Here is a 12,862-nt window from a genome sequence, read left to right as displayed (position 1 = left end):
GAGGCTAAGATATCGGCCATCACCCCTAAGCTGAAGGGCAGAGCAGCGGACTGGTATGTCCAACTGACGGAAGCGGACGCTCCTGAGCTTGGGTCGTTCGACGACTTCATGTTCGCCTTGAAGCTGTTCTTTGAAGACCCCCTAGCCAAAGCCAGGGCTACGGAGGCACTCAAGGAACTCACCCAAGGTCCAAGGTCGGTAGCTGATTATGCCCTCGAATTCAAAGCTTTGGCGGGCAAGGTTCCCGACTGGTCCCAATCAACACTCATCGAGAGATTCAAAGAAGGGCTCAATCGAGACGTCCTTAGGTGGGCACTGGGCAGAGATGATCCGGAGTCACTATACGAGTGGATCTGCCTAGCCAGAAAGGCTGAGCATGCCCAGCGCGCCTACATGCAGACCTGTCGAACTGAGAAGACAACAATCCTACCGCGGGGACCCCGGAGCAGAGCAACAGCTGCCCCATCAAGCCACCGAGCTGGAGACGAGGAGAGGGATCGCTGCTATGCGTGAGGGCAGTGCCTCCGTTGTGGGAAAGGAGGCCATCAAGCCACTGAGTGCCCGAAGCTCAAGTCCAGAGAGCGAACAACGAAAGCCCCGGCTGAATCGCCCCAGCTGTCAAGCCGAACAACCACAGCCAAAGGTGCCACTGATCTGGAGGAAGCCCTGTATCTCTACGCAGAGGTTGAAGAAGATGCAAAAGAGCCAGTGGGAAACGCCAGCCACCTGCCTTAAACAGCGCCCTGGGGCAGGTGGAGGAAGGTGGGCGTGAGGACGCTATGGTGAGTGCTGATTGCCCCACCCTGGCAGTAAAAGTAAAACTGGGCTCCCGCACCCGAACCACAGAAGTTTGGGCTCTGGTTGACTCTGGGTGTTCGAGATGCCTCATCCACCCTGATTTAGTGACTGCCCTAGACCTGCCCAGTTTCCCTCTCCAGCAGTCTTTAATTTTTACCCAGCTAGATGGGTCAGCAGCGGGAGGGGGTCCAGCAACTCATTTTACTGGGACTGTAGCAATGCAAATGGGAAGCCACAAAGAGGCTTTAAAATTCATCATTGCTCCTGTGGGTGACCCCATGGTAATTCTAGGGATCCCTTGGCTAACTTGGTGGGACCCCTACATAAACTGGCAGCACCGAACCCTTACCTTTTGCGATGGGTTTTACCAAGCCCCTCCGGTGGGAACCCCCTTAAGTGTGGGGGGAGCCAGGGCTGCAATCGCAGCGCCACGCCCCAACTTACCGCAGCTCGAAGGGCTGCCGGATCACTACCAAGACTTTGCAGACGGGTCTCTGACAAGGGGATTGAGATGGACCCTGAGAAAGTTAGGGCCATCCTAAATTGGGAACGCCCTCGCACCCAATGCCAGCTCCAAAGGTTTCTGGGGGCAGTCTTGCCTCATCCTATCTCCTTGCTGCTTAGAGTTCCCACCTGAAGCCAAGGACTCTGACGGCATCCTGAAACCCTGCGCTTATCTGTCCAGGAAATTTTCCAAGACCGAGCGCTGGTGGCATGTTTGGGAAAAGGAAGCTTTTGCTGTCAAAGCTGCTTTAGAAACTTGGTGCCACCTCCTTGAGGGGGCTGCTTACCTGTTCGAGGTTTGGGCAGACCACAGAAATTTGGAGGCTCTCCGCACCCCCCGCCACCTAAGCCCCAAGCAAATTTGCTGGGCTCAATTTTTCAGTTGGTTTAACTTCCAACTGAACTTCATACCCGGCAAGAAAAACTTTCTCACGGATGCTTTGTCCCGCTTGCCACAAGATTTTGACCACACCCCTCAAGTAATTGGTACTGTTCTCTCTTCCCCCCAATTGGGGCTGGCTGCTGTCACCCGAAGCCACACCCGTGCTCCGCCTGCGCGAAGCACCAGCCCAACTCCGCCCCACAAGCAGCCGCTCTCTTGTCAATTACAATCAGACTTTCTGCAGGCAGTGAAATCCAACACTTGGTTGCTGGCTAATCGAGACAAAGTATCCTTTAAGGACGATCTCGCATGGGTCGGGCACCGCCTTTATGTACCTGAAACATTACGAGCTTCCGTGTTACAACGATCCCATGATGATAAATTGGTGGGTTATTTTGGGTTCATCAAAACCCTGCATTTAGTGCGCCACCAATTTTGGTGGCCCTCACTACGGCGGGATGTCAAAGACTATGTTGCCTCCTGCCCTGTCTGTGCCATGTCCAAACAAAAAGTGGGAAAACCACAAGGTCTTCTCCAACCTGTTGCTAACCCATCTCGTCCCTGGGCTGAGATATCTATAGACTTTATCGTTGACCAGCCACCCAGTCAAAAGAAAACTGTCATTTGGGTGGTTAAGAACTTTTTCTCCAAACAAGCCCATTTTATTCCATGTGCCTCCTTGCCGTCTGCTCAGCAGCTGGCTCGCCTCTTTCTATGCCACATCTACTGTCTCCACGGCTGCCCCTCCCGTTTGGTGACCAACCGCGGAACACAATTTACCTCCCAATTTTGGCGGGCTTTTTTGAAACTCATTGGCACTGAACAGGCATTGTCAACAACGTCGCATCCAGAGACAGACGGATCTACTGAAATTCTTAACTCCACCCTGGAGCAATTTCTTCGCTCCTACACCAACTACCACCAGGACAATTGGGTCGAACTTCTGCCCTTTGCAGAGGTTACTTACAACAACGCCATTCACCAGAGCACTGGGCAGACCCCTTTTCAGGTTGTTTTTGGCCAGGACTTTGTTCCCATTCCTGAATTGCCTCAACCCCCCCCCCCCCGCCTCCTGCTCAGCTTATGATTGGACTGCGCAGCTGGCTGCCTCCTGGCCGATCATTTGGCAAGCTCTGGACGACACCCAGGCTTCCTACAAACGTCACGCTGACAAACACCGTTCTCCCCAACACACCTTTAAGGTTGGAGATCTGGTTTACCTCTCCACAAAGTTCATCAGGTCCCCTCAACCTTCAAAGAAGCTGGCCCCTAAATTCATTGGACCCTTCTCCGTTATGGCTCTTATCAATCCTGTTACTGTCAAACTGGACTTGCCTCACAATTTAAGACGTTTGCACCCTGTTTTCCATTGCAGCTTGCTCAAACCGGCTCACTCCTCCACTCGCTGGCATCCCAGCCTCCTCCACCTCCACCAATCATGATTGATGGCCAGCAACATTTTGAGATCAGAGAGGTCATCGACTCCCGCAAGCTTTGCAATTCCCTGCAGTACCTAGTTCGCTGGAAGCACTTCCCCCACCCTGAGTGGGTGCCTGCTCGTCATGTCAATGCTCCTGATTTAGTTCGCCGCTTTCACCTCGCTTATCCTTTCAAGCCTGCGGCTTGACTGTACCTTTCACCGTTATTACTCTTGATGTCATGAGTAAGGATGGCGAGCAGGGGGCTCCCGTCCAGGCTGTAAAGCGCATGCGTAGTACTGAGGAATTAGGTGGCCATTCAAAGAGACACAGATCGGGCCCACCTTAGTCTCTGGGGTTTATCTGTCTGGGTTTTTCCCACGCTTCTTCAGTTTGTTAGGATTCTCTGTTATGTAGCAGTAATAAAACACTAGAGACCTGTTCCTTGTCTCAGCGTGGTTCCTGGCTGTTAGGACACTTGTACCAGGCTGTCTGTCCTAACAACCAGGAAACACACTGAGACAATGAACTGGTCTCTAATATTTATTGCTAGTACTTAACAGGAATCCTAACAAACTGAAGAAGCGTGGGAAAAACCCAGACATATAACCCCCAAGGGTTAAGGCGGTCCCGATCTGTGTCTCTTTGAATGGCTGAACAATTCATCAGTGCTACGCATGCGCTTGACAGTCTGGATGGGAGCCCCCTGCTCACCATCCTTACTCATGACACTGTCTATCAGTTTTCTTGGGGATGGAATGTGTTTGGGTTATCGTTGGTGTTCAAGGTCTTTTTACCCGTTGATTAGCTGAACTCGTTAGGGGCACCTGGGATGGGGAACTTGAAACGGTTGTACAGGGGGAGGGCTTACATTCGCACCGAGGGTTTTTAATTTGTATTTGGCGCGCTTCTGCTCATTCTCAGCTTTCTTTGTACTTGCACACTATTCTTAAATAAACCAGATTTGATTCAAGCTCTTGCTTGTGAGTCTGAGTGTGTTTTAGGATAGGCAACCATTACAGGGGGAGTGGTCCAAAGACAGTTCTGCAGCATTTCCTCTGGAGATACATGGTGGTGGTTTTCCACTTGGGGGCACTCTTGCCTCATCCTATCTCCTTGCTGCTTAGAGTTCCCACCTGAAGCCAAGGAGCTGTGGCATCTTCCCCCCTTTCCTATTGCTCTGAGTAGCTGTATATTTCTCCAGCACTGTGGCTGGTTGCCCCCCTCCCACTGCAAAAAGCACATGTGGGGGAAGAGTAAAAACAGAGACAGAGAGCCAGCTAATTAACATTTTCTATGTCCTGCCATTGGCCAGCACTACAGGGTTTGGTTTTTTTTTAGTTTTTAAATAGACAAGATTGCAGATCCACAAACAATGAAAATGGAAAAGCAACATCTTCAAGAAAGTCATAGCTGGAAACATCCAACATTTTTATAGGAAACAACTTCCTCTCCATGGAACTGAAGTATTATTCACCATATCACTGCAATTCTACCCCAACCCACAAGTTGCAGTGAAATAGTAAAAATCACAGTAATCACGTGGAGACCTTGTTCACAAAAATACCACTGAGTGTGTTGAGCAGCCTCTTCATATTTTGCAGCAGCCATCTATGAAGCCCATATAATTTGGTCTTCAGTTACTGCTGGATTGGGGGGAAATGATTCCATGGTCAGAGTCAGTGGGCAAGGTGCCTTGGCTGAAAAAAAAAATCCTCTGAATTAATCAGTAGTAGCATCTATAAGCATGTCCCACTATTAAGCAAAATTGTAACACTGACAAGAATGAGCAGGACAAAGCCAATAACAATACTAACTCAGCCAGATAATATTTTGACAACCCAACAGGAATTTAGAAATGTCACATAGTCAGTGTAACACAACTTTACTTGCCTTTCTCAACCTGATTTGCTTTATATTGGTGGATTTCCACTCCCTAAATTCTCTGCAATGGCCATGCTGCTAAAGAATTCTGGGAATTGAAGTCCACACATCTGAAGAGGGTCCCCAGGTTGGGGAGGCTAATCTGCTCATTCCTGGAGCCTGTTGACTGCAACATCCTATGTTCATGCATGTAAGCATGGGTCATTGCAGCAAGCTTTATGGGAGGTTGCATTGCTGCCAGGAAAAATACTTGGGCATATCCCTGAACTTCATGGGTCAACGTACATCCACTTATCACATGAGGAAGAGCTTTGACCTAGCTTCTTTTCCATCTTTTTTAGATCACAATCATGCTCAGAGTAATCAAGTCACTGAGGTTTCTCTTCCAGAAGTCAAAGCAAAGGGTACTTTCTCTCTCCCTCCTGACATCAACAACTTTCCTTTCTCTACCTTTGTGAGAACTCACTTCCAGGTAAGACTACAGAGTCCGAAAGGGACTTCCCCAGAGTTACTTATGACCAGAAGCATCTATTTGCCCTCTTTTCCTGTTTCTTGTCCAACAGCTAAACATCAGTTAGTGGGATGAACCAGGTATGTCCTGTGGGCAAGGTGAGGTGTAGCATTTTCCCCCTCATCGTACCTCCCAGCCTACTGGGCATCTAAATGCCTTCCCTTTCCCTTGGCTGTGGCTGCCATTACACATACTGTATGTAAAAGGTCCTTTACTCCATGCTTGCCCACCTAGCAACAAATGCTAGTGCTAAAATGGACGCACATGAGAACTTCTTTTGTGACCTAAATGCTGGTAGTGCCACACCTCCTCCACACCTCTGTCTTTTGTTGTTTGTAGGATGTGAGTTTCCCTGCCCTTGGACAGCCGCTGCAAGAGCCTTTGACCCAGCTCCACGCTGAGCACAGACAACATGCTCTACAGCTCAACAAGCTGGTAAGAAGAAATGAATAAGCCACTCAGCCAGCAGGCCCAGCTAGAAATAGGCAATGTTTTCTTTTTCAGAAATTTAAAGGGGTCTCAAGAGATGTGTTATTGTTCATGGTGGGGTGTCATTCCCATTTTTTGCTAGTGCACCAAAAAAAAAAAGCCCTAGCAATACTTAACATTGGCCACCAGCTGTCATATTTCCCTTTTACTTGTGCATTCTTCCTAATCAGAAAGTTTAAATTGTGTTCATATGACATAGCTACATGGTTTACACAATTAACCCTCTCTTTTTTTTTTGTTTGCACAACAAACTGAACCAAAACTGTTGGCTCATTTGTGGTCCAGGGCATTGTGAAAACCCATCCAGTTGCAACTCCAGTGTTTTGTGCAAGCATAGCCTATCAGCTTTGCCCATAGCAAGAAAGAAACCTAAGTTACAGCTGCTTGCATGTTTTCAAAACTGAGAAATTAGCCTTTTATTTCATTTTCTGTTTTGGTCTATGTTAATAGGTGTAATCTAACACCTACAACATCTGTTGGGGGATGTTCATTCAGTCTGCAATCTTTACTTTCAGACAAAGTGCAAACTGCAAATCTAATAGTGGGGACATCTGGCCTCATTTCTTTCCAATCCCATGCTTTTTGTAGCAGCTCGCCTGATGGCATTTGGCTATTCCCTTTAAGAGTATTACCCAAACTAGGGATTTAACTTTTTGTTTTCCTTGACCAGTGTGTTTGCCCTAGCTTTTTAAAGTTTTTCAATGTATGGCAAATAGGACTCTACACCCCCAACCTCATGAGCTGGGATAGACTGCCAATTTTTAAAAATCATATATTTCAGAGGTAAATATGCTACGTAAGCCTCCACTTGAATATATATGGGATTCCATGTTTATGGTTTACACCAAGGGAGAAAGCTCCATCCTTTTTCAGCCCTTTCTTCCAAGCTCTGTAACAACCATGCTGTTTGCCCATCTGTTTGGCCCATGGGAAAAACTACTTCCCTGGCTTGACCAAAAGAGGAAATCAAATCCAGTTTAAATCCAGTACATGTTTTAAATAATCCAATAAAAAAGCCAGAAATGTTTTTAGTTTTATCTTTTTAAAATAAACAAAAACCAAATTTAGCGGACTAAATTTACGAAGACTCTTGAGGATCCTTTACCAGTTCAGGTTAGATGGGGCTTCCAGGAACTTCACAGCCTTCTCAGGCTTTTACTCTTACTGTTAATTTCATCCAACAGAAGGATTTCTAGGTAGTTTCCAAGGAGGGAAATTCACCCTGACACAGGATGACCAGACCAGGCCAAAAGTCTTCTAGATAGGTGGTAGAAAAGAGAGAGAATATTATCCGCATCTTCTGAGCCTTCTTTCAAATGGGAACTATGAGTTGCCAAGACTAATTCTAAACATTTTAGGATTCAACAATAGTTTATTCAAACACTAACATTTGTATTTGAATGGCTTATGGTGGAATTCAGGAAAAGAAGTTTCCAGCAATTCAGAATAAAAAGAAAGGATTGTGCTTGTGCCTAAACTGGATACAACTGTCTGAGCCCCATCTTCTCCATTCAGGAATGATTTCAGGGGTCAGATGGACGAATGGGCGTATCTTTAGTCAGATATCTTCTCACACACACACTAACTCAGGGTGGCAAAATGGCTGCTTGCCAATCTTCCCTTCTTCCTACTGCTCAGTGCAGCATAGAGTCACTGATGAAAAGAATGGGACAGAAGGAGCAGGGAGAACAATTTTGAAAAAAGGTCCAGTTTCTTCTGGCCTATGCAGCTTCTCTGGTTATCCCCAATAAACTCTTGCCTCTCATCTGTTTTCACAATTTCCTCCCTACTATCTAGAATCCTTCTTGTCCAGAGACCACAGGATTACTTGTGATCTGACATCTAAATTGTGTTTAGAATTGTGCATAAAGGCCCAGACAACTTTTGTGTGGGTAAGGTGTGACTGGGAAGCTATCATAATAGACCTTTGATAGTTTACTCTGTCCAGAAGCTTGAGAACACGCTGGGTAGTCCTTATCTGTCCCCAGGTTTCTGTTCTTATCTACTGCACCTATACAGAAAGTGGTTCCTTACTTGGGTGTGATAGGATCATTCAGAGAGGTGGTAATAAGATAGGAATATCAGGAACAATGCAAATTTATACTGCCTCTATTATGCGTTTATGTTGCATTCCTGTATAGGTCACAGTTTAATGATCCTGGAAAAAGGAACTTTCTTTTTTACTAATTGTTAATTATAACTTTCCTTTTAAAACTTTTAATTGTATTTTTTTCATATGAAAAGAAGGAAAACCACCTTTTACCCTTGCTTGTACTTAGAGAGGTTACAGGTAGTTCTTTGGGAGGAAAGTTGGGGATAGCAGATTAATCTTAAATTCCTAGCAATTAATATAACTCATCTCCTACTGTATTTCTTGGTCAGCTGCATTAAGAAAAATAAACCTACTTAGCTGCCATGGACAGAGAGGGAAAACAGCCTCCAGATGTTATAGCTTAGTGACAGAACTCACATTTTGTGTGTAGAAGGTCCCAGGTTCAATTTCTGGCATCTCCAATTTAGGTTTCATGATGGAGAGGGAGGATTATATTTTCAGGAAAGACTGAAGTTTTTGTATGCCCTGGACATTTTCATAATTATAGTCTCTCAAGATAGATCTATAAATAAATTCTGCGCTTGCATTCTATCTGATGTATAGGTTCCGTAATGTAATCATAGTTTATATAAAATAGATGGGCCGGTGCTAAAACCTTATTTCAATATTGGGGGGAAGGGGCCAGGCCCTGTGTCCATTGTGCCCAGTGGATAACCTAGCCCTGATGGTAAGAAGGGGTCAGAGATGAGGTTGCTATGATTTTTCCATCTATATCTGACAGCAGCACCACTTGTTTTTATGGTACATCCCCTCCTTTTCCTGCAGATCCTGCGATTCATCAATGACAGGGATTTGCAGGGCTTCCACGAACAGCTTCTAGGAAACTACGTAGCAAGCCAGGGGCTAGCCAGCCTCCCCCTGCGCAATGAGCTGCTGAGCCAGGTGGCCACCCAGCTGTGGAAGAACTCAGATCTGGAGCAATGCCAGCGAGGCTGGGTGTTGATGGCCACTCTCCTGAGTGCCTTCACGCCTTCCCCAGCTCTGGAGAAACCTCTGCTGAAGTAAGAAGTGGGGCTTCTTCCCCCGCGGGTATTGGGCTGCATTGAAATAATAGCAGTCACTGCTGAAGGCTCTTCCCTTGCTGGGATTTAGGTTTGTGTCAGATCATGGTCTGGAGGGCTACAATGGAAGGTGCCAGCACAAACTCTTGACATCCATGAAGCAGGCGGAGAGTCACTCAGCGTTGTCCCGCAGTTTCCCCCCCACCCGCCTGGAGTGGACTGCCAACCAGCGGAAAGGCAAGATGGTGCTGGAGGTCTGCACTCATAAAGGTAACCGTTGCTTTCCTATTCAGCAGCTGCTTCGTGTTTGTGGGAGTAGCATTTTTGACCCAGTAGAGTGGACTGTGGAACTGCCTGTGGAGTGCTGTGAAGCTCTCTGTTCCAAAGGTTTTAGTCTGATTAGAAAGACTGCCAGCGCAGCAAACACCCTACAAAATGTTCCACTTTCCTTTGGGTCTACATAGAGACGAGGGCTTCCTGTCCCACCGCATACATCAATATCTAGTGCAATGCTAGCGTGAGGGCGGCAGTGGGCAAAGCTAGAAACCAAGGGGCTGAGAACAGACTGGGCCATTACAGTAACAAAGCACAGGAGTCACCCAGTTGTACCACCATGGAACAAGTGGCTCTCGGTCCTCTGTGATATACAGGCAGGAGAACGAGACGTAAGATTTGAACCTCGGTCTGCTATAGGTAGGTCTTGAGCCTTACAGTTAGTTGTAGCTGTTTTTCTGCGTTATTAAGAGTTTCTCTAGCATCTGCAATAAAAGCATCTTATCAGAGCCATGTCCTACTTGTTATTTCAGTTATCAGCTGGAGGGAAGCCCGACAGCTACACTGCTTTGCATTCCGGGTGATTCCACACTGCCCCTTTGGCAGCTGAGCTGCTTGGTTTCTGGCTGAGCCATGCTGCATTCAGAATCACAGTTAATCCAGTTTCCCATTAGAGGTGTTGGTGCTACAGTATGTGGAGTTTGGGAGTGGACTGTTTTCCCATTGATGGGACCTTTTGCGGGCTCTCAGTTCCAAGGCTCCCTTCCCCTCTGCTGTACAGGTTCAGTCACCAGAGGGTCGCACTTGCATTTCACAGATCTTTTACACTGAGCAGAAGGACGGTGCCTTGGTGGCTTTGTAGTTCTTCTCTCCCAGCTACTGCTCTGCCTCTGCCTGTTTTACGAACTGCCAAAGGCAGGACACAACATGAACTGTGAAAGGGAGCAGGATATTAGCTGAATGTCCTTTTTGTGCCTTCCTATTGATCAGCTGGAGGGCTAATCAATAAGGAGGGTCTTCCTATTGATCAATTCACTAATGAGTTCCTCTCTGCAATTTGAGGCTGGCAGCACTGAATACAACCACAGGTTGTTTTTCTGAGGATTTAGAGCAGTGTTTCTCAACCTTGGCAACTTTCAGATGTGTGGACTTCAACTCCCAGAATTCCCCAGCCAGCATGGGGAGTCCACACATCTGAAAGTTGCCAAGGTTGAGAAATAATGATTTAGAGAGTAAAAACAATGATGGTGTTGAAGTTCCTAAGAAGAGCTGGCAGTATTTCTAAATAAATATATAACATCAAGCTGTCAGTCTAGCACGGTCCCTACAGAGAGCTGCTCCACTACAACCTGGCATGCCCATTCACTTTTGGCAAAGTGATTTCAGTCGCCAGAATGGCACCTACAAGAGAGGTGTTCAGAAGAATCCAATTTTGCAGAATTAAAAATATATACGGAACAGTATATTCTTGGGGGTGGGCAAAATAGGAAAGAAGCATGGCTAGCTGGCACACCCTATATAGCAGGATTTTCCTATAGGTCATATTCATAATTGTCTTTAAACTCCGTCTTTCTCTTTCCCTGGTTTAGAGGAGAGGATTTCAGCAGAAGTAGAATCTTGGACCACAGGAGAGCAATATGCAGGCTGGATCCTGAGCTCAAGGTAATATAAAGGCAAAGGACATTGGGATTGCCTCTTTTTTAAAAAACCCAGTTAGGTTGTTTTTTTAAAAAAAGATATCTAGCACTGCTCTTACTCTTGGAGGGCAGCAGCATGAATCAGCAACATGGAAAAAATAGTGCCCCATCCAAGATGTATTTATTTTTTATTTATTTATTTTATACATTTATTCACCGCCCATCTCTCCCTCACAGGGGGCTCTGGGCAGTTTACAATAAAACAGGATTAAAATTCAGAACCATCCCAAGTACAAAATACAATAAAATACCAATATAATAGAATCTAAATGGCTAAAAGATCTCAATCCATCCTTGAGTGTAACAGGCCCCTCAAAATGACTTTAGGGCGCTAGCCATCCACAGGCATAATTATTCCCCCTCCCATTCCAAGCCTGTATGGATGCAGGATCCTAGATGGGATCCAAGATGTTCCCATCTTGGATCCCATCTAGGATCCAAGTGTTTAGTGCTGCTGCTCAACCTTAGTTCAGCTACCTGGATGTAGTCAGTTAGGTAAGCAATTATGCCAGAAGCAATTTCTGGCCATGATCCTGCATCCATACAGAATGGGGCTTCATGTCTGCCTTTGGTCATAGCAATTCTTACGTTCCTCTGTCAGTGAAAACTTTGGCCTCTCTTGGTTTACTGAGAATCAGCAGGCTGCATTCAGGAATGAAAAGAGCAACTGCAGAATGATGTGAGGAGGAGGAGTACTCACATGCCTGGACTGAATTCTCTGTTAGGATTTCTGGCCTCTAACAGAGATCTCCTGTTCCTTTAAAGACTCATCCAAAGGATCTATGAAACGGTGCTTTATTACTTTTTAGCCTTTGCAAGATAATCCTGCAAGTCCCAGTTCAAAGGCTTAGGAAAGGCAGAACATTGGGGGAAAATGATAAAGTTTGTTTCTTTTACTCTTGTAACAATCCTGTGAATTCAGTGGCCCATGTTAGTTATTCAATGGTTCTCCTCTGCAGTGAGGGATTTTACATTCTTTTGCTTTATCCATTAGTTTGCAGGGCTATGAAGCCCAACTCTATCTCAGTTGCAAAGAGCAATAATGCCTCAGAGGAGACCTGAAATCTGTTGGGTCTTCTGGGGCATTTTATGATATTCTTATGCCCACTGCGTATGTGAGATGTTTAACCAGCACATAAGAAATCATGCAGAAGCTGAACATAGACTTTTCCTCCTTGTACACATCTCATACCATCTTCCTGGTCCTTTTCGCTACTTCATAGCATCCTCTGCTACCTCCTCTGACACTATGTCCCCTCACTTTGTTGATCTCAGGGGTCTGGATACAGTCCCTCGTGGATGGTCCGTGTCAATGTTCAAAGGCAGTCAGTGGCAGGACTTGGCAGGCTGTGATTTTGTGTTGGATCTCATTGGTGAAATGGAGGAAGTAAATTGTCCTTCTCAGTTCTCCTCTGATTATCCTATTATCCCTGAGAGGGATGCGAGCTATTCCCAAGAGAACTCTCCAGATGGGTAAGTGACTTCCTCATTGCCTCCTGTCCCCAACAACCTCTCTTGTATTCCCAGAAATCTCTGCTTTTGGGACCCTACTGTATTTCTCTTTTGATAGGATGTCCTTGGATATCCCTCCTGCACCAACCTTTAAGGCGCCTCCCTTCCCCCCACCTTCCCTGCCTCCCATGTTTGGCAAGGCTGTCCATCCAGGTGAGTCTCAATCTCAGGTCAGGAGTTCAAAGGCATATGAGAATGCTGGGGAGAGTTGGGGTCTTTGGTTTCTGCATCTTGAAGCCACGAAAGCTGTCCATTTGTGCCAGCCATATTTGGATCTGGG

The 12,862-nt window shown here is 46.3% G+C and overlaps 1 protein-coding gene across 1 annotated transcript in view; it reads left to right on the top strand.

Moving 5' to 3' along the window:
* Window positions 1-12,862, top strand: part of MYO15B (myosin XVB) — a 75,148-nt gene that overhangs the window by 13,191 nt on the left and 49,095 nt on the right. Inside the window, exons 4-10 of the mRNA XM_063293100.1 lie at window positions 5,328-5,458; window positions 5,837-5,932; window positions 8,865-9,100; window positions 9,192-9,370; window positions 10,963-11,035; window positions 12,346-12,543; window positions 12,641-12,735. Coding sequence (XP_063149170.1) covers window positions 5,328-5,458; window positions 5,837-5,932; window positions 8,865-9,100; window positions 9,192-9,370; window positions 10,963-11,035; window positions 12,346-12,543; window positions 12,641-12,735 — 1,008 coding nt within the window. The remainder of the gene's footprint in view (window positions 1-5,327; window positions 5,459-5,836; window positions 5,933-8,864; window positions 9,101-9,191; window positions 9,371-10,962; window positions 11,036-12,345; window positions 12,544-12,640; window positions 12,736-12,862) is intronic.

This window comes from Candoia aspera, chromosome 2 (genome assembly GCF_035149785.1).
Source record: "Candoia aspera isolate rCanAsp1 chromosome 2, rCanAsp1.hap2, whole genome shotgun sequence".
NCBI lineage: Eukaryota > Metazoa > Chordata > Lepidosauria > Squamata > Boidae > Candoia > Candoia aspera.
The sequence above is the reverse complement of the archived record's forward strand: the minus strand, read 5'-3'. Positions and strand labels throughout refer to the sequence as shown.